This window comes from Paralichthys olivaceus, chromosome 15 (genome assembly GCF_024713975.1).
Source record: "Paralichthys olivaceus isolate ysfri-2021 chromosome 15, ASM2471397v2, whole genome shotgun sequence".
Taxonomy (NCBI): Eukaryota; Metazoa; Chordata; class Actinopteri; order Pleuronectiformes; family Paralichthyidae; genus Paralichthys; species Paralichthys olivaceus.
Window position 1 is genome coordinate 15,947,905 of NC_091107.1, and position 21,612 is coordinate 15,969,516.

Sequence of the window (21,612 nt, forward strand, 5' to 3'; positions counted from 1 at the left end):
CTGATTTATATCCAATCATTCAACTACATTTTGGTGAAATATATCCAGTAGTTTTTGTGTAATCTTGCAAACAAACCTACAGATAGGAGTGTAAACACAACCTCCTTGGAGGTGACGATTAACTAACCAACTAACTATAGAACTTAAAGTAATAATTAAGTCAACTTTATGTTTGAATATACATTGTTACTTTAGTTAAAACCCATCAAAATTCAAATTACGTATATTCTAATTTACAAATTAGCTCTATATTTTTTTTAATTTTTTTTTTTATACCTACTAATGTATTTAACAATACACTATACACACTGATGTGCAACTTCATTATACTGCTTCGATTTAATAGTAGAAGACTACTAAGATTTAATTTACATCATATTGATAACTATTAAAATGTGAATTTGATTATGAGGACAGTACTGTGTTTACCCACATATCAAGGAATGTTGTTTTTTCAGATCAGAATCATTGAACCAAATTCATATGCTGTCAATAGGCTGATACTCTACAGATGGAAATGCATACTACTTTTTTTAATGATAGATCTGTTTTCTTTTTATGTGGATTGAACATAGTTTGGAAGCAGCTATCAGGCCACAAAGTTGTGAAATGAATTGTCTTGAGTTAATAGATGCAGGTTGATGAGCCAGAGGTGATCGGTTTCCTTCACAGACAGGGAGCAGAAGCCCACCAACATTTTCAGAACTAATAAGACACTGTTTGAAAAGTGTCTGATTGTGACTGTGCAGCCATACACACTTTACAATATGGGTGAAACGTGAAGAGGAAGGCAGACGGAGCAGAGGCGAGATGAGCTCTTCAGAATCTTCAGCCTGGAGAGGAGGACAGCTGGGGCCTGGCGCTCCCTCTGTGTCGCTCCACTCTTTGTCACGGCCAAAAGACTTGTTTTCAGGCAGTAATCAGACAGCCCTGGGGCTCTGTAAAGACCCTGTTCGCTTTTCATCTCAACTGTTGCACACAGCCCGCTAATTGGAATCCTGCAACTGGGTCACGGCCATTGTCTCTCAAGTGCTGTCAAGTCACCGAGATGCATGAATGTGGAATTACGGTCTCCTTCGGATGCATGATTGAGTCTCCCCCCTGCACCATGTTAATGCCTCCATTTCAATCTCATCACATAACCGATGTTGTCCTTTTTTTTTCTGTTCTGTCTGAGGTCGGCCATCACTGGGATTCAGCAGTAGTTATAAAAAATATATAGATTTTTCTTTTAACTGCACACCTCCACTATGGCTGCCACCATCACAAGCTGCGGTCACCCACTTTGAAGGAGAGCATCTCAGAGGTCAGAGACTATAACAGGATATACGTGTGTATATATGTGTGTGTGTGTGTGTGTGTGTGTGTACACAGTAGAGCAATCCATTACTGATATATTGACTAACTTTCAGTAATTATGCCTCCATGAGGGTGACAGCCAGTGGCCAGAGGTATTGTGTTTTTTAGGTTGTCTGTCCCTCTCTACATCTAATCTGTCCAGTGTCCATCCGTGCTATCCTTCTGAACGCTATATCTCATGAAGGCCTTGAGGGTATTTCTTAAAAATTGGTACAAATATTCACTTGAGATCATAGATTAACAGATAAGATTTCAGTGGTCAATGCTCACACAGACCTCATGAGTCTGGAAAAACAAATGTTTGTTGACTGAAACTGCACTGGGTGGTTGAGACAACCTCAGCGTGGTAATTCAAAATATTTTACTGATCTTTCACCTCAAATGTCCAAAATAATAATTTGTACAAAACCCAAATTGAATTAAATGTTCATTACATGTAACTTTCCATAACAACCTGAACAGTTGATCTATGCAGGTGTAAAATAATACACACCAAATCTCCCTCTCCACTTCAGTGGTTGAGAACCAACCTGATTCTGCAGTTCGCCACTGATTAAAAGAATTAGCCGGCCTAGCATGCCACCAGAAATGAGCAAAACCCTCTGGGAGACCGCAGAGACCAAGCAAGGCACAATTCCAATTATACCACCAAATGACTCATTTTCTTATTGGGCCTTGTATAATTGTGGTGGGTATTGGGTGCTTGCAACTCAATTTGTCTTACATATTTGTTGGTAGGGCGGTAATAGAGTTGACAGAGCCGAGGGGATGATAAGAATGAACGAGACAAAATAAAAAAATAAAAAAGGATGAGATAGATCCCTCAATATTTGTTTGATCCTCTTCATCCTCCTTAAGACGGTTGAAGTTTAAAAGCCAGGAAAGAAAACGGCACTTTAATCGTCTGTGGATTGAGGAAATCGGAAGTCTATCGTTTTCGAGTAATCAGAAAACGTCTCCCCAGAGTAATAGACTTTGCTCCGACTGCTTGAATTAATGAGGTTTCCAGTGACATGATTATCAGTCCTGAGGATCATCAATACATGAAAAAATAAATGACAAATTAAATTACTGCAAATTCTTGAAAACTTGAATTTTGTTAAATCCGATTATGGATATGTTTTTCAAGGAATACAAAAATTAGTTTAAATTTAATGTTTCTGCAAAAATACAATTCAGACTAAGTTGGATAAGCTTTATTAAAGTTTTAGACACATATAGAGCTTCTCACTGTAAATTCTTCTCCATTTGTATATAGAAACATCCAGTTACTTATAAAGCAATTGGATTACATGTCAACATATAGGCACATTAGAGGGACAGCATCGACCATGAAGCCATTTCACATTGCCAACATCGCTTTTCTCAGCATAACATCTGACATAGTGGATTGAATTCAACATGACGCTGCTGTTTTGCTTGTTACATATACTCTATTCTTAAAGAAAGAAAAGAAAACACTTATTATTCACTTTTCACGATTTCCCGTCTATCCAGCTCAAGTGGAGAATAAGATTCAAGTTTTGTTTTCAAACAAATATTAACAATAAGTAATATGTCATATAAACAAAAGGTACAAACATTAAATAGAACAGTTAGTGTGGATTACAGTGAAATTAAATTTCTGTGAAATTAAATTTCTGACTTGTAACATACAGTAGAGGTCTGCTCAGTCAAAAATATTTTTAGTTAAAAAAGAAAAAATAATTGGTTAGGAATAAAAAAATAAGATACCGAAAAAGATATAACCTAAAGGTGAAAAAGACTATTAAAACAAGCATGCTATTATCCACTCTGAGTACCGCCATTATCAAATCCCATTTATACTATCATCCACTCAGTGTATCACATTTTACATCACTTGCGTGTGTGTGTGTGTGTATGTGTATGTGTATGCTTGTGTGTGTGTGTGTGTGTGTGTGTGTGTGTGTGTGTGTGTGTGTGTGTGCACCTGTAGTCAATGCTCGAGGTTTATTTCTGGCTGCAGTGTAAGGAAACAGTTTTCAGTAAAGTGCACGTACAGCAGCATGTGTGTACTGTGTGAGGGAGAACAGAAGGGACAGCTGTGTGTTTTGTTGCGAGGCGAGCGGCCCATGGCTCACTGCGGGGTAACTGTGAAACAGTCAGGGTCTAAAAAGGGACCCTGCCCCTGCTCCCTGCGGGGCTCTCCTGTCCAAATCTGCTGCAGTGTTCCCCGTCTTTGTTCATTAACTAAGTGCTCCCTACGGTGGAGTTTAAAACCCCCTTTTCTTTCCTGCCCATGCCCCCTGGGTAATGTGTTGTCATTGTTGAGCTGGTCATCAAAACACTTGCAAATCTTAACAAGCATATGTCACAAACCAAGATGCATTTATAATATGACAACGTTCTGTATTTATTGTTGTGCTCGCTCCAGTTCAAAAAGATGGAGGCCACTGATTATCTAACATCCATTAGAGCCGACTGTGTAAACTCCATAAGTGTAATATTAGTCTCTAGATATTTCTTTACTCATCTTTCAATTGCACTTAAATACAAAGTACATAGATTCATCTAAAGACACCCTCTACATGTAAGACAAACTAAAAATGTTATCAATGATGTCAGTCGTCTTTTATTTAGTGAGAACAATCTCCAACGCTTCATTAGTGACCTGGCAGCAGCAAAGGCCATCTCGCTGGCTCCTCCAGCCACAGTGAAGAGTGCGGGCTTTAGTAGCAACGGCTGAGCCAGGCTCTTTCTTTTTTTTTTTGTTTGGCTGTTGTCATGGCCTGAGCTGTGATTCAGACAGGCAAGAGAAGGGAGGAGAGGCCAGGCCTCCAACTAGGAGGAGGCCGACGTCTCCATGGAGGACAGGATACGCACCACCTCTGCTCTCTGCGTGGGTGAGATGTGTTGGGTCATGTGCACAATGGAATCCATGGCGACCTCTGGGTTGGCTTGGACGAGGCTGAAAATGGAGGAGAAACAAAAGAAAGCAACTTTAAAAACCTGCAAGATTTCCCACGTGTGAAGGAGGGTGCAAATAAGTTAACTCTTTAGAATCATCACCTGCGAATCTGTTTGAGGATGTGATCACGGCGGATGTACTTGATGTTCTCGTCGATGACAGACCTGGCCCCCTCCTCTTCAGCTAAATGCCTCTCCAGCCATCCCACCACCTCTTCGTTGTTATCCCACAGATAGGCCTAAATAATGCAGGGAGAAATAATAAAGCAGAGAAATCAAAGCTTTTATTATGGTTTGGGTGTAAATAAATGTAAAATTTTGCATAAATACAGTACGGACAGTATAGGCAGTCAAAATATTACGATTTAACAAATAAATAACAACAACAAAAGAGCTGGATGGACACAAAGAGATGGAGCCCTGATGTTTTGTTGACTGGACCTGACAGTAAAAATTAGCATTCATGAGAGCCGGCATCTCTGATTCCAAACAAAGCCAGGCTGGAGGGCTTAGCAAAGATTTGGGGGTGGAGGAGTTTAATGGGCTCTTGCCTTTTTTATGAGCAGTCCTGCTTGAGGTCCACGAGAACATCTAATGCCGTTATTAATCATTTTTAATCTGTTTGCTTTTAATTAAGAAACAGTGTGTTGCTCTCCTATCTGCACGTGCCAGGGCTGTGATTAATTGTGGCTTAAGACAGCCAGTCCTGATTGGGGATATTATATCAGCAAACAAGAAGGCCACGTCTTAGGAGATCTCCGATGCTGGGGCCAGCTCATGTCACCCCCCCCACGGCTCGTTCTCTGAGCCCGAGACTGGGCCAGAGGGAACCACAGTATTTATGGATCTCTGAGGGATGTTTATTTTTATTAATGACAATCATTCAAAAAGGAATGATGACTACTTTTTTTTTTTTTACTGGCACACCTTGTGGGAAAACGGATGGGAGTTCTGGGATTTAAAAAAAAACTGCCTCTGTAATTATTCCTACGAGCTAACAAGGTGTTTACTTTAATGAAGCTACACACTTTCCTGAATACAAGCCTCAGATTTGAGTGAAGAATGAGCCGTTTAACCCTGGATTAAGAGATAAGGCACTTATTAAAGAGTCACACGGTTACTCATTAAAAAAGACTGGATATAATGATGACTTTGGATATGAGCAGATACAATGTATGAAGTCTAAAAAATAGCAATGAGTGGTTTTTGTCCAGTGGTTGTGAGGAAATCTGATGAAAAGGTTTAATATACAACTGATACTGTTCCTCCTTTTCATTCAGTCTCTTAGATTTTTATAATGCAAGAAGTTTGGTGTAATTTTTATGTTGATTTGAATTTTGACTTTTTGGCACTTCAGCTGTGCTAACAAAGGCTGACACTTGAACTAACTGACTTCTGTTTGTCGTAGAGTCTAACAAAACTCCTTTGAGATGTAGAGTATCAAATTCCAGGTTGTCTGTGAACAAGATTACACCAAAACTGCTGGATGGATAACCATGATCTTTGGTGTGGATCTAAATGAGGGGTTGTATCTGAGAAAATCTTTATTTTCCACTTTCTTTAACATTGTGAGATTTGCGTTTTTAACATTTCCATTGGTTTCTAATAGAATAATTCATTGATTTATTAATTTTTTCAAGAACAGCTTTATTTAGGGGACTGATTTATCAGTGTGTGTGAAATTAGATAGAGATCTAAATAAAAACCTAGATCTAGTTCATTTAAATGTGGTTTTTGAACTGTTGGGAGGAGGTATGCACTCTAATGAGGGCCATTCTAGTTTTTATTCACATATTGTATGTTTAAATTGTAGCCCAGATGAATCAATTTAGAGACAACAGAAATAACAGAATACTCAATATTGCATGAAAGGTTAATATTCAAAGTTGATGACAAAATCATAAGCTTCCATTTCAAAGAGATATTCATTTTTGTTTCCTACTCAAGAGTCTATAGAACAACCGTGGTAAGTATGCAGTGGGTTTTACCTTGACGGCCCCCTCGGCCTCCACAAACCAGCGGCGCAGCATGGCCTGGATCTGGCCGTCTGTCAGCTCACTGTTGGCGGCCTGGATCTTACTCTTCACCGTGTCCTCTAGCAGCAGACGCCGCAGACGCCAGTAGAAGAAGTGACGCGACGTTTGCCACTCCAGGATATCCTGAGAAATGCAGAAGACAAGCGTTAATGTTATTGAGAGCAACTACCACCCACTTTTTAAACATTTTTCAACGCCTACACATACAAAGGAGTACTTCATTATGTGAAGATAAGGTGGAATATGGAAAATGTTACTCCTGAGCTAATCCACATAATGTCTCACTAAGGTAAAGCTCATTTAGGAAGTATGTGCAGTACATGTGGGTTGATTAGCTGTTTATTTTCTTGGTTACACAGCCCCTGGACGAAAGAAACCAAACTCAATATAAAAGGGTCTGATTCGGTTTAATGAAAAATTGAGCTGAAAACAAGAATATGGGAAATTTGTTTATTTAATTGGGGATATTTTCTATGAAAGTGTAAATCTTTTAAAGCACAATATTTGTTTTTCTGTAATTTATCACAGAGGACTGAAGATCTGAGAATGTCATTTTTTAACACACATTTCTCTGCTGATAAAATTAAGGTGAACATACACATCTACTCAGTTAGTGAGTCTTTAGCAAGTCCACATTTAAAAAAAAGATCTCCCTGACTGCCATCCATCCGTGAAACACCCTTCTGGTCATGTGAGCAAAGTGAGAGTGTGTGTGTGTGTGTGTGTTTGTATGTGAGGGATGGGACTGGGAAGGCACAGAATGAGGTGGGACCTGCCCAGGGGCTGCTCTGCGGTTGCTAAGGTGATGGACCAGGGTCATCAGAAGATAATTATGAGGACGAGTCTCAGCAGCTCGGTGAGACCAAACATTATTCACTGGGCAGGTGCAGCAGCAGCTAGACTGATACCTCCCTGTGGGCTTTTCCGCTTATACACATACCGCACATTCATACCGGAGCAATACATGCACTAAAAATAGCATTTGAAAAATAATAAAAAGAGAGTGAGAGAAAAAAGAGTTCTCACCGTGATGACGCCCTTCTCTTGCATGCGACCTGGGGTGTCATGGAGGTCTGCAAACTGCACAGCCACCTGGTGGTAGATGGGCAGCAGGAACTCCTCACGCTCCTTCAGCTTGGTCTCCAGCTCTTTACGATCAGGAGGGCTCAGCTCTGGGGTTCCTGTTGGAGTGTCAAAATAAAACCATAAATCAAAATTCAAACATTTGCCTGACTTTGCAGACGGGAAACCTCAACATTGCAGTCCTCGGCTTGACCAGTTTCTACATGCAGCTGTGAATTAACTCCTGCTAACAGCAAACCCCTGGTTGCTGTCACCGAGGACTGATTACTGTCAATTCCTATCTGTTAGCTCTCAAACACCCCCACCATCATTCCAACAGTTTGCCCAAAGCACCAAGAACCCCCCCACACACAACGCAGCACAACCAAAGTTCCTCTGCGCTCCCCTCGAGTGAAATCAATAGCCTGCTCAGGAGTGACAGGAGAGCTGGTGATTGATCCGAGTGAGCTGTGATTGACACATCTCCCGGGGGAACTGCATCGAAGATGATACAATCAACACCAAATAAAGGACATGAGTGAAAGCACACATGCTCTCACCTGATATATGGCTCCTTTCTAAAACAGGATGGCAGTGAGAAGGACTACAAATGAGAACAAGGCTGAGTGAACACACCTTTCAAATAGATCTTAACAGGACTCACCCAGTCTTTCTGCCAAACTCAGGTAGACCGGATCGACTCTTCTCATGGTCTTCACCAAGTCCTTCCTCCTAAACTTGATCTCCACTGTTCCTTCAGGCTCCAACACTCCACCTCTGAACAGTGAAGAATGATTTCATTGAGTAAAAGGTGCTGTGATAAAGATGATCTTATTCTGTCCTTTTTTCATCCAACTCACCGGCTGTCCTTGTCGGCGTACATCTCCATGTGACGAGGGTTGATGGTGGGATCTATGACCACCCAGGAGCCCCCCCTCAGCTCAGCCTGCGGGGGAATATAAACCAGAACCGGCTGCTTGTACTCCCTCAGCCCGTCCACAATGTAGGCGCCGAACTTCAACACCTGGTCATACATATCTAAGGAGGAGCATTATCTAATGAGACACAGCAAATAGTTAAACCCAAGAATTACTCATTGTTAAGAAAAGGGGAGGTACCTTTCATTCCTCCAGAAAAGCCCCTCCAGTTGGCAAAAACCATGAGAGGTAGGCCTTCTCGGTTCAGGTCCTTAATGGCCTGGGCAGTTTTGAAAGCAGAATCTGGGAACCACACCTGTCCTGCCTGTTGGATGATCTGAATACACAAGTCAGAAACATCAGCATCATCAACCCTTGGGCACCAGTTCAATCTTGAGTATATGTATCAAGGGAGCCCTTACCTTCGCCTCCGAGTCCAGATTGGCTGGATCAGCTGGGATCGACAGCTCCACTGACCTGGTTTCCACAGCAACCACTCCAGTGGGTATCCCACCCAGTCTGAGGAGACAGGACTTTCAGCACTGACATCTATGAAACACCTTCACTACATTTTATAATGGCAGGAAAACTACATCTGCCATGAAGGTTAATTTGATTGTGAGCGAGATAACACAAAAACTACTTGATGGACAAAACTTGTTGGATGGATGAGGTAGATTTTTGTGTAGATCCAGGAATTATATTTCAATTTTCTATTTCATTGCGAAATAGTGTTTTTCAAGGGAATAATTAATGAATCTTTAAGACTCTACCAATTCTAGTTCGTTAGTTTTTGGATAATCCAGATTTCCACAAAAGTTGGTAGAGTGATGGGCTAAGAGAAAAAACATTCCATTTTGAAACAGATTAGGAAAAAGGGGCAGATCCAGGAATTATTTTTCACTTTACTTATAACTGCAAGATGTTTTTTGTTTTACTTTTTCATTGACTTCCCAGGATAAAGTGGATGGATTTGGACAGATTTTAAATGGAGTTTCAAAATGGGATTATTGGCGGGGATATGCGTTCTAGTTATCTATTGTGTAAAGAGTGTACTCTTCGTTTAGAGCTTTGTTACCTGGCTCTGCCGACCACCACACTCTGAGCCCATGGCTGCATTATCTCCATGAAAGAGCCATGGTCAAAGAAACCACTCTGCCACGAACCCTTCGGAGCTATGTACAGAGAGATGAATGAAACAGGAAGGAGAGACAAGTTGGTTACTGCCAGTTGGAATTAATCAACTTTCAGAAGACGTTATCACTTTCCCTGCTTAAAAAACAGTCCCTGTCTTTATTCCTCATGCAGTCGGCAGTTGTGTATTTCTGAATCTGTAATCTTGGCAGCTACCATGATGGATGACTGTATAAGGAAGCTTGCTCAGCTCTTTTACTGCCTGCACACCCTGAGAAACATGCCCAGCCTGGGAGGTTACCATTCAATTAAACCTCGCCACTCATCACTACTGGAGACGTTGACTGGCCTCCCACACGGTCTACCGGTCTCTTTACTGTCGTTCACTGTAATTACACTGATGTGGAACCTGCTCAGTCCTGACCTGCAGTGTAAAACACACCACATCGGTTCCACCTTTAGCAGCATGGTGATTGGCTTCACTGTTTCTCAACTGCTAGACTCTAGTAGAAACCTATTTCAACAATTAACCCAGAAATTTGATGAAATAATCAATCTTTGTATTTATTTTAAACATATATAAAACAGAGCTTTTTTAATTATTAAGATTAACATGTGTAAAAAATAAGAGAGTCTGAGCTTGTGTGTGTAGTATGTAGTTATTTTCCCCAACCAACAGTCTTAAGTGCAAAGATATTCTATTCAATCAATCTGAACACAGAAAAAAGACTTCAGTGATTAGTGGGTGATGGATAGAGAAGACCACTTACTCTGGCTGGGACGTCCTGCCAACATCCAGCGAGGGTCATACGGAGCTTTGGTTGGAACAAACTCTACTGGCCGATCTATGGGATCCTTGGCACTGAGGATGGGCACTGGACTGGATGTACACTGAAGAAATTGTTTTTGTTTAACTTTGCAAAAAAAAAACAACTCTGCACATCAGGAGACTCATAATCATTCAGGATTAAGCATATTTTTCAAAAGAACTGCTAAATTACCTTGGGCATGTAGGCGAGCCACTGCAGAATATTAAAGACTCCCTCAAAGTCATCACAAACTGTAGAGTGGGTCACACCATTGTTGTGCATGATCTGAATTCCACCAAGCTGGTTGTTGGACGTGTACACTTCTCTGCCCAGCACCTGGAGTTGTAGGAAGAAAGGTAATGGTAATTGATCTGTATTAATATTGCGCTTTCCTAGTCTTGATGACAACTCACAACACTTTACAGTACAGTTTTGCCATTCACCCTTCATACAATGAATCTATGTGCAGCACTTTCACACATCACTCACACACTGCCGACACAGCTGTGGGGAGCAATTTAGAGTTCTGTGTCTTGCCCAAGGACACAGGCGATCGAACCACAAAGTCTTTGGTGAGTGGACAACCCACTCTATCCCCTGAGCCACAGATGCCAAATTGGTGTGGATTTTGCATTGGACAACAAAACGAACAATTCTCAGACTGTGTGTCATTAAGCTCTGGCTTTTAAAGGCATAAACCATGGTAAAAAACAAGGCTTTCATGTTTACAATCCACTTAGTCACATACAGTAGTAAACAATTATGTGAAGATATGGCCTTTAAAAGCTTCCTCTTTCATGCCTCCGATGGCGGCAACAATTAATCTACCATATGTGTTGGGCAGCCTTGGCAGACAACGGGAGGTGTCATCACTAAGTTTCTCATTTGTCGAGCTGCTGATCAATGACCTCGCACACTGTCGCAGACATGTTATGTAACAGCTGGGACCGTGAATTACACAGCATGGCCCCACTCTGTTGTCAATGCAGGTGATCAGCAGCCAAAACTCTCCGTCACGGCAGACGCCCCCCCCCAAAAAACACTTGATTACCTCACATGCTAGCAACTGGCTGACATTCCCTGTTGCTGTATTCTGCTCACAGAAGAACTGATGGAGGCTATTGTGTAACACTGATAGAGAGGGTGCAGAACATTGCCAACCCCAAGCCATAAAACATTCTCTCTCAGCCCACCCTATTTTCATAAGCAGCTTAGAACAGGTGGCACAGTCCTGACATGCTTCCATAAAAATCAGGGAGAAGCTCAAACCCTACCCTCGGCTCTCACCTTTTCAGCCATCATTTACTTTCTTTATTACCATTAATGGTTATGTATCTGGCTACAAATCTAGGGCGCTCTCCTAAAGCTGTCAGGAAAGCCTGCGGGCCTGAGAAACATTGCAATCACCTTGACATACACAAAACCCCGGTGCCTCTGGCCGTCACCGGCTTCATTAAGATTCTACAGCAGAGGGGAGAGGATGGGATATAGGAGGAGGGACAGAGGGAGACGGCTGGGAGGAAAGCAGAGGCCAACTGGATGTAACAGCTCACTGGGGTATTTACGCGAGTAGTTACTATCCAGTCCCCATGAAAATATGAGTTTTTTAGCAGATAATGAAATGATGATCTCTGCGTGGCAGCCTCCTGCGCTTTATTAGGTTTCAGTTAATAGCCGAGAAACCACATGATAAATGAGAAGGAAAAAAACTACCCTTCTTGCCTGTGTCGCTTGTGAGATCTGTACCATTTTAAAACAAACACATGATGCACTATACTGCAATGCATTGCCTACACTATGTAGACACTTGTCTGTAATCATGACTACGAGTGTAATCGCACAAATACAGCTTGACAGCGGGTGCCATATAAAAACAATTGCTATTCCAGCAAATAGCTGTGCCATTATTGGGCCATTTACATGAATTGTCATGTTGCAACCCGTTATCTAATTTGAAATGGAGTCATCTTAATTCACTGACAAGGACAAAGAATGAAAAGTAAGATGATAGCAGGGAGTGAAGCGTAAAGACACACACACACACACACACACACACACACACACACACACACACACACACACACACACACACACACACACACACACACACACACACACACACACACACACACACACACACACACACACAAGCTGCATTCAGAAAACAATTTGCCTCAGCAAAACTTCATTTTGATTAAAAACAAATGATATGGGTGTCCTGCATTGTAGCCTCTGGCATGTCACTCTATTTCTATGCAAATACAACTTCATGGTTCGCTTTCAATTATTCCACTATATGAGTGGCAGGCGGGCCTGTCATTGGGACCGGGAAAGAGAATCCTAGCAGAGCATTACAATATCATAGCATCATTTTCTGTTTTTTAAATTTCTTGGATATGAATGTAATTTATAAAAAAACTGTTAATTCTACCCTGACCATTCATATTTTGTTGATTTATTATAAAAATGAAACACATTGAGCGCGCAAATAGCCCTTCCTCTCATTTCAGCAGAAACATTTAAAAAGCCAGCTAATAAATATAAAATGTATAGTAAATTCCTCATTAAAATGCAGATGCATCAATTGTGCAAATTCAGAAACAATTCATTAGGTGCTCATTCAGTATTAGAGAAAACTGTGCAGGCAAACAACAGGATTGTGTTTTCAACTTTAAAATACTCTTTGTATTGAACTGAAAAACACATTTATATTAGAGAATATTTGTGGATGATTTTACCTTGTTGAGAGCTCCAGCTCCAGTAAGAATAATATGAGAGTTGTCCACTTGGATGGTTCGCTGTCCAAGCCTGACCAGATAGGCCCCGATTCCTATGGCTCGACATGTGACCTATAGGGCAATAATGTATGTCTCTAAGAAATCTCATGGAAGCAGGGATCAGGGATAACGAGGAGACTTCATGCGTGCGTGTGTTTTCTGTGAGTCCACTTCAGTCTTACCAGGTTCATGGTAATGATCTCCTCATAAGCCAGAGAGGATTCTCCAGCTATCATCCCAGACCCTCTCAGGTTCTCCACACCCAGCCCTTCATCCTTTCCAATGATGTCAGTGATCTTGTATCTGTTGGACAACACTTGAGCTGCATTCACTCTGAGCCAGACGTGACCTTCCACCAGCTTTCAGGCTGCAGTTTCCTCTATCACATCCTCATGGACTTAAATCTTTGGAGTCACACTCACTTGACTGATATTACAGCAGCTGTAAGATTAATTTATATGTAATAACAATGTCATACCTGGATTCTCCCTCATCCTCCACATGTTCACAGTGCACAGAGTTCAGGGCTGAGACCTTCTTGTAATCCTGAGGTGTGAGGTAGAGATACTTGAAACCCTGAAGGGGAAAAACCAATGACTGCTTAGTTATGACAGACAAAGTTATAGGGGCAGAAAACAATAAGTCTTACAAAGAAGAAAATAATACAAAGAAGAAAGGAAAAAGGAAAAGGGGAAAGAAAAGAGAGGAAAAAATAGGGAAAAGGAAAAGAGATACATAAAGAAGAAATACACAGATGGACAACTATAAATAATTGAACTAAAGGTGGATGTCTGAAGTTAGAGCATTCAAAAAGGGAAATTATTAATTTGTAAATAAGTTATATATATAAATTATATATATATATATATCATGTATAAATACAGGCAATATCATGTTTAAATACAAGCGAAAGTATAAAATGCTTTAGAAATTTTTTAGGGTAGCCTTCAACTTCAGTGCTCTGTGACTGAGACAAAGGTGGCTGACCTTATATGGGTCTGCTGGATCTTGCCATGCCACATGGAACATGTGTCTTATTTCCTCTGCCAGCCCGATGCGGGCACCGCTGTTGGCCGCGATGTAGATTCGAGGGATTCCGCTCTCTCTGGCCATTTCGGAGGCTCGCAGGAACAACACGTCCTCCTGGGGCCCGAATGAGCCGATCTTGTGCGTGATGTCATTACTAATAACGATGATCTCACGTCCGGCTGGATACTCTGGAGTTCGCAGGGTCATCCGCCAAGCCACCATACCAATCTAGATAGACAGAGCAGAGGCCCAAAATAATTACTAAATATCATTTATATCTACAGTATCATAAATATACCGTAAATACATTGGTGTCTTTTATGAATTTGAGGGTAATGTGTTTACTGAAGTGTTGTAGCTGACGATAAGAGCAAGTGTTAGATGTTCCACGTGTTATGCTCTATGACAGAGTATTTTATCATATAAAAAAAATAATCAGAAGACAAACATATTGTTTCGCAGTACACGCATTGATACATTAAGTTAATCCATTCCACAACAGACTCAAGAAACTCAAGCACACAGTCAAAGAAACACAGAGACACCTAGGGAGTAAAAAGGAAATTACACATTTTGAAAGGGGGATGGAGAAATAAAGAAAAAGGTCATGTCAAAGTACATGGGTATTATGTTTTTTTTATATCTGTGTCAAATAAAATATATGGACCTCGTTGCCTCCTGGCAGTCGGTTCATCTGCACCAGTTGACCTTGGGCGTCGAGAACCAGCTCGGTGAAGGTGAGCAGCTCAGAGGGAAGAGGGCATTTGGGTAAGTAGGCAAAGGCCTGACTTGAATGCCACACCTTTTTCAGAGCCTGGAGAAAGAAAAGAAATAGCCCAAAAAAAAAGACTAATTATTTAGTATTCATTCGCCGAATCTAAGCATGATGGTCAAGAAGTAAGTTTCTATTTTAACTGTACCTGTCTGAACATTTCTGGGAAGTCGTAGACGTAGGTGGTGCCCAGAGATTGTGCTTGGAAGCGCTTCGACTGCAGCAGGTCCTTGGTGACGTAGGGTGTGTTAATGAGCATGCCGTGCAGTGGACCCTGCTTGTCTCCATAGGCTTGGAACATGATCTTAATAGAGAAGAAACAACAGTCACTTAACAGATATTTTGCCTTTTTTAACAACCTTGGGATTAAGGTAACAGAAATCCTCATTTTGTGCATCATGATGATGATGATGATGATGATGATAATGATGATGATGATGATGACTATGCCCTTAAACCAACACAAAGCCTAATACACATTCAAAGAAGCACAAGTGGTGAAGAAGAATGTACATAGGAACTGGTGAAAATCAAATAGTTCTTCCTCAATCATATCTCAGCAAATGTGACACCTCGCTGCTTATATTCACTGTAATAGAACTTATAAAGCAACCACTCAACAAAAAAGGAGACTGAAAAATAATACATAAAATGAGTGTGAATGGTCTCAATGGTTTCCCCCCCATTCTTTCATGTTCCGTGTAGATTTAACATTAGCTTTGGATGGATGGATGGATGGAGGGATGGAGGGATGGAGGGATTGAGGGATGGGATGTTACTTACCTGATCCGCTGTGAGAAGAAACATTTTACTAAAAGGATTGTCCATCAAGCAAAGGGCAAGGCACCACTCTGGGTCTCTTCTTCACATCAATACATTTTGAAGCCAGAACATTTATATTCTACTGTGTAAAAATTACAATTACTTGAGATGGAGGGATGTAGGCAAATTCTGTGATTTGAGGTTTCCAGGATGGAGCTGAAGCCCTTTGCCTGTGACTGGACAATATGCAGATGTGATGGAAGATGTATGAGTGCCCCACCTGTCGGTCTTTGGGCCCCACCTGTCCCGTTCGGGAATCAGTGACCTCCTTGTAGAGGCTGATGTCCAGGTAGTAACCTGATTCATTGGTGAGAAAGAGGCGGATTGGGATTTGCTTTCCTGTCGGAGTTAGGCGGATGTTAATTTTCAGCTCGGCCTGCAGGACGCGCAGCTTCCACAGGCGGCTGCCGTAACGCATGACCATGGAGCGGACAGACTCCTCAATCTGAAGTTTGTAAAGGGAAGATTAGATCAATAAAAATGAGAGCTGTATGAGAGTGTATGTGTATTTTTTTTCCCCCCCAACATACCTTTGATGGGTCCATGATGACAGTAGGGACAAAGTTGAGGAAGATATGATTACAGTCAGTTCGCACAGTTGTGTTGTTGAATGCCACCTCCAGCTCATCCATGGCTTCCAGCAGCAGACGCTCTGCCTCATTGTGGAGGTACTCAAACGAGGCCTCCTAGTGATGGAACAGAGAGAGAGAAAAAAATGGGTGGGTAGGACTCCCTCCACTAAGGAAGTTGTTTTATTGATGCAAAAACTACAGGACGGATTGCCATGAAATTTGCCGGAAGGATGTGGTATGGGTGAGAAGAACCCATTTGATTTTGATGTTGATCAGGGGGCAGATGCAGAAACTTTATTTAACATAGCATTTTTCTACACATTTGTTGATTTCTCTGAGAATTATATTTGAATATTAATGAAAAACTCAGACAAATTTAGAGGCTTTGTATCATTGAATGTGCACACTTTTGTACAGATCCAAATAAAAATCTGAAAGTCTTGGATTTAAATGTGGTATCAAACAGGGCTAGAAACCTGTAAAAGGCACCAATATAATGCTGAGAAATATAATGTGGCTTTAGTTATGAGGCTTGTTATTAGACTCTTGGGCCTATGTGCAAATATACTGAAAAAAACTTTCAAGAATTTAAAGCAAAACGTTCATTACACATAAAAAGATCCTTGCTCGTTTGTATTCTTACCTTTGTAACCAGATCAGAGTGTCGGATAATGGCTCGAACAAAGAAACGGTAGTCCGTAACCTCTGTGCCCACCTCGACGCGGGCTGCACCCAGGTACAGGTGCATCTTGTGGTTGGCACAAGGGATGGCAGTTAAGGCAAAATTGCGCATGCGGTTGAGCTCCAACTGGAAAGCTAGAGCAGGCTCCAAATGACGGTAGATCCTGTCCTCTTCAAACTATCAGGACAAAAAAAAGGGCATGATCACAAACTGCAATACAACACTTAAGTGTTTTAATCGAGCTTGTTCACAGACTTTCCTGAAGATTGTTTTTTTCTTTCTTTAAAGTTGGGCTTCTCTGCCATCATCTTTTTAATTAACATAGTAATGTAGTAAAGTAATTCAAATTGGCAATTTCAGGAGCACTCAGTTGATATAAGAGTAGAGAGATGCCTGTGAGCCACACACTGTATTAAGTAAATGAAATCACGGGCAATCTCGTTCTCAGAAAGCTGCTAATGGGCGTAATTTCTCTTAAATGGAAGAAATAGTTAAAGAGTTCATTACTTTAATGAGTTTTGGTGGATATCGCTAAAGTGAAACTATCAGGGGGAACGAAGGGGTAACGCTGATTGTGATAGAGTGAAATTCAGAATTGCCAAGGGGGTGGAAAGTTGTTGTCTAATGACCACAAATGGTTTTGAGCAAAGGGAATTTTATTTATCTGTTGTTTGATGTCAATCATAATAATTTGATATATGAACATAAACGTATATACAGTATATATATCCCCCATCCTTTTAACAGAAAGACATGGCACAGCTCATTCAACATTTAGAAAATCTTGAGTGAAAGTGATCATTTGACACAAAGTTTGTGAAATGTGGACACTCACCTTGTCTCTGGCACGGAATGTGAAAAATTTGGGGAATTCTCTCTGTGAGGAAACCATAAATAACAAGAATACAAATCAAAATAATGTCTTCTTTATCAAAAAAACCTTGGTTGTAAATATGGCAGTTAATTTGTAAGGATACCAAATCAGTTAGAACATGCATCGACTTTAAACCTAATCACAGCAAGTGAAATTAAGCTGTTCTGAGCTCTACTGGAATTGCAACATGATTAAGTGTGGGGTATTAAGCAGTGATGGTCAGCAGCTTGTTCTACATGCAGTGGACCCTCTTCTCCTGTTACTCCTGGAATCACTGCGTATTCACTCGGACAGCACGCTCACATAATAATGGTAATAGGCTACACATATAAAGCACTATTCACTATGCTAATGAATAAAACATTTCCTTCTTCTTAAAGACATTTGATCCTCTGAATAATGCCCGGTAGCCGTGTTTGACGTTATCAGATGAAGTGTCACACTTGCCAAAACAATGCCAGACCAATTGGAGATGCTCTCGTCACCTCGCAGGCTACATGATAACGAGAGTACGTCAATAGTACACACACTGAAAGCCTCTGCAGCCATGATTTGACACTGATTACACATCAAATTCACAATGTAGTGAACTGAGGGGGGAAAAAAATTTGGAGGAAACAGAATGGTGCACTGCACACTACTCAAAAAACAAGTCTTCATGTAACAAGGGCCACATAATGACGGTGACACCAGTTAGCATGATTTGCTCTCATCATTGATTGTGGAACCATCAAAGAAAAAAATCAAAGGCTATTGTCCAAATGAAAGCGGAGACAAAAGAGCAGGGAATTTCTCAGAATCTAATCCTGTCCTCAATCCCTGTCATTATCGTTTTAACAATCAGCAGGGTACAAACATGAAACTGCCAAGATTGGTGGTTCGATTCCTTCATGTCTCTATTTTAAAAATCCGCGTATGTTTCTGTGGCTTTAATAGGTCTATCGAACAAAAAAAATCTGCTGTTAAACTCAACTTGTATTGATTCTGGACAATGATGGGTTAGGTTACTATCCTTATTTATGCTGGCACAACAGATTAAATAAGATACAATTTGGAATGAAGACACTGACTGGCTGTATATTTAATGGTCTTTTTCCTTTTTAGTGCCAGAACTGTTTTTTGCAAGAAGAATAAATGCATCGATAATTGGCCACCTGTCCTTTTTTATTTTTTTCAGCCTCTACTTACATGAAACCTTTGGTCCACCTCACAGTTGACTTGCTTCCTGAAATCCTGCCATCATAAATGCAGCAAAAGCAAGGCATGCAGGAAGAGATACAGAGACAAACAGGAAAATAAGCTAGATTTCAAATGCAAATCATAACAATTACAACAGTAATGTCATCCCACATAATTCGTCTAATAAAGTATTAGTAATTGCAAAAAGAAAGATGCAGGACAGTTCAATTGTATCATTTTGATACATGCTATTCATAAATACTGAATAGGTGACATGCATGGTAACTTATTGTGAAGACGGGTAGTTGATTTACTAAACATTAACTATGGCACTCACCTTCTGAGCAACAAGGAAAGTCAGCCGTCTGATGCCATGTTCAAACAGCAGGGATTTCTAAAAAAAAAAAAAAAAAAAAAAGATCAGAAGATCTTTCTGAAACATCTAAAAACATTTAAATTTCTCTACTGAAATCTAGATAAAACAGAAATAATGTAGACAGCTCCCCCCCCAACCTTCGAGTGAGTGAAGTCCCGGAAGACGGCTGCCAGGCCGTCATCATCGATGTCACTGTCTGTCTTTATCGCCACATTCAGGATATGGATTGGTTCATCCTGGACATTCTGGGTGAAAAAGCAAAAGACATTTCATTCTAAAAGATGTACCATCATCAAGTCAGTTATATGGTCCTGTTCATACCTGGCATTACATGTCTCTTGGTGATCTGATCACAAGTGGAAAGCTCTAATACGTCCACTCCTGTTCACTCCTGGCATTAGAATTTGTCTCAACCAACAACTTGACATCAGATCTCACTTCCCTGCTCTGTACACCCAAAAGGAGGATTATATTTTATGGTGTTTTAACCGCAGGAAGGTAGCAGCACATTTTCTCTGCCTAGCCTGCAAGAAATTAAAAAGAGAAGATAATATACGTTGGGTCTAATGTAAACCAAACTGCCTGAGCTGCACTCACAGTATCTCTATGGGCTATTCAAAAATCTCACATTTCTTGGACAAAGCCACCATCTGCCATTTGAGGACATGCATGAATGCTTCTTGTTATGGATAGAACGTAGGTTGAGTAACCGGCCCTTCAATGCGGCCCCAGGCAAATGTGTATATAAATTGCTCAAAGAATATGGCTACAAGTAGCCCAGACACCCTTTGAATATCTGGGCAATCAAGGAGTTCTTAATCCATCTTTGGTGCATTTTCACATCTGTACTTGGAGCTTCTCACTTGTGATTGAATCACAAAATGCACATTTTAATGCCAGCTATGAGCAGGGCCTATCAGAAGTCTGTTCCTATCACCTTGTTGTCCTCTTCGCCATACAAGACAGGATTACCTCCCTCTGGGAAGGTTGGACTTGAGGGAGGAGAGTCAGAGAAGCAGCTAAGCACGTCTGTTATGTTCCTATGAAGGAGGGAAATCACACGTCATTAATAACACATGATGTCATCTTCAGTGACGAACAAAATGTACTTAAGTTAAGATCCATTTTACACAAGGACTGACCTGGTGAACTCCTGGAAAGAGCGGAAAGCGACCATGGCTCCCATGCGTTGACAAGGTGGTGTAAAGGATGTGTCAAGCAGAACATCACTGACGCTGGCTACATGCACCATTCCGTAGTGGTTCAGGTTGGATGAGAATGACATCCTAGGGTGTTGACAGAGAGCAGTTATTAAGGGAATCTGACAAACCACTAGACTTGCTTTGTAAAGATGTTCCTCAGCCACCGGATTTTTAAGATAGATCACAGGTTAGTCAAATTAAACCAAAGACAATATTCCTTTCACAGGAACAAGGAAACATAAATCCACCAGGAAATCCCTTTTAAAAGATTCACCCATTTCATTTTGTTGGGCGTTAGTTCTTTTGATTGTAGGAGGCCTTTCCTGAAGGTACACCCACTGAAAGTACTCAAAAAGAGGTTTATGTGTGTCAAACCTGTCCACAGTTTCCGATTCTGAGGCTTTTTTCCTCTCAGCATCATCATCCTTAGATTTACTATCCTGTGCTTTAAGGTCCTGGGGTTTTGTTTCCTCTAATTTAGTTTCCATGGCTTTTACAATGTCCAGGATTGGAGCAGACAGTTTCCTGCCAGGACAGTTACAGGTTTCAGTTAAGGAGATTTGCACTTGTGTACAACATTTTTTTCAAATGTTTTTCCATTTCTTTACAATACTGAAGCACACACGCACACAGACACACACACAAACAATAAATAGAAAATAGAAAATAGAAACATAACACACTTTCACAAACAGACAAATATCTGACACAGAGGCTAAATGCCAAATACCATGCTGTTGACAGAAATAAACATCGAGCTTTTCAACAAGCCTACACCCCAGTTGCTGCATTCAGCTTGATTTAGGGACATTTTAAAGCACCATGACACTGTTATGCAACCAAACAGGTTGACGACTTAATCACCAGATGAATCATTATTTTTTCTTTGACCATGCGTCTAGCTTATCTACAGTCACTAGTAGTGAATGCAATAGAAAGAATGTTTACAATACCTGTTTAGTGTGGGGATGTTCCCTCTGCAATTAAACAACATTGATTACTAAGTGGTTAGTGGCAGGCATCAGGGGAGGGAGACAGTCAAAGTGTAGTAAAGTGTAGTAATGTGTGTATGTGCTTTTGTG

The 21,612-nt window shown here is 40.8% G+C and overlaps 1 protein-coding gene across 10 annotated transcripts in view; it reads right to left on the reverse strand.

The window, feature by feature from the left end:
• Positions 1-2,540: 2,540 nt before the first annotated feature.
• acaca (acetyl-CoA carboxylase alpha) overlaps positions 2,541-21,612 on the reverse strand; it is a 33,652-nt gene continuing 14,580 nt past the window's right edge. For 2 of the 10 annotated variants that reach the window (XM_020085736.2, XM_020085735.2), the window contains exons 27-54: positions 21,484-21,507; positions 20,906-21,055; positions 20,471-20,614; positions 20,266-20,368; positions 19,466-19,573; positions 19,290-19,346; positions 18,962-19,006; positions 17,735-17,776; positions 16,861-17,076; positions 16,176-16,331; positions 15,866-16,090; positions 14,972-15,127; positions 14,719-14,865; positions 14,010-14,279; positions 13,501-13,598; positions 13,205-13,325; positions 12,984-13,094; positions 10,438-10,581; positions 10,207-10,327; positions 9,381-9,477; positions 8,725-8,821; positions 8,504-8,639; positions 8,246-8,423; positions 8,050-8,162; positions 7,350-7,504; positions 6,276-6,446; positions 4,390-4,526; positions 2,541-4,288 (exon numbers count right to left, since the gene is read on the reverse strand). In XM_020085736.2, coding sequence (XP_019941295.1) covers positions 4,162-4,288; positions 4,390-4,526; positions 6,276-6,446; positions 7,350-7,504; positions 8,050-8,162; positions 8,246-8,423; positions 8,504-8,639; positions 8,725-8,821; positions 9,381-9,477; positions 10,207-10,327; positions 10,438-10,581; positions 12,984-13,094; positions 13,205-13,325; positions 13,501-13,598; positions 14,010-14,279; positions 14,719-14,865; positions 14,972-15,127; positions 15,866-16,090; positions 16,176-16,331; positions 16,861-17,076; positions 17,735-17,776; positions 18,962-19,006; positions 19,290-19,346; positions 19,466-19,573; positions 20,266-20,368; positions 20,471-20,614; positions 20,906-21,055; positions 21,484-21,507 — 3,649 coding nt within the window. In that variant the 3' untranslated portion in view covers positions 2,541-4,161. The remainder of the gene's footprint in view (positions 4,289-4,389; positions 4,527-6,275; positions 6,447-7,349; positions 7,505-8,049; positions 8,163-8,245; positions 8,424-8,503; positions 8,640-8,724; positions 8,822-9,380; positions 9,478-10,206; positions 10,328-10,437; positions 10,582-12,983; positions 13,095-13,204; positions 13,326-13,500; positions 13,599-14,009; positions 14,280-14,718; positions 14,866-14,971; positions 15,128-15,865; positions 16,091-16,175; positions 16,332-16,860; positions 17,077-17,734; positions 17,777-18,961; positions 19,007-19,289; positions 19,347-19,465; positions 19,574-20,265; positions 20,369-20,470; positions 20,615-20,905; positions 21,056-21,483; positions 21,508-21,612) is intronic. The other 8 variants (XM_069539660.1, XM_069539659.1, XM_069539662.1 and 5 more) reach the window with 5 other exon arrangements.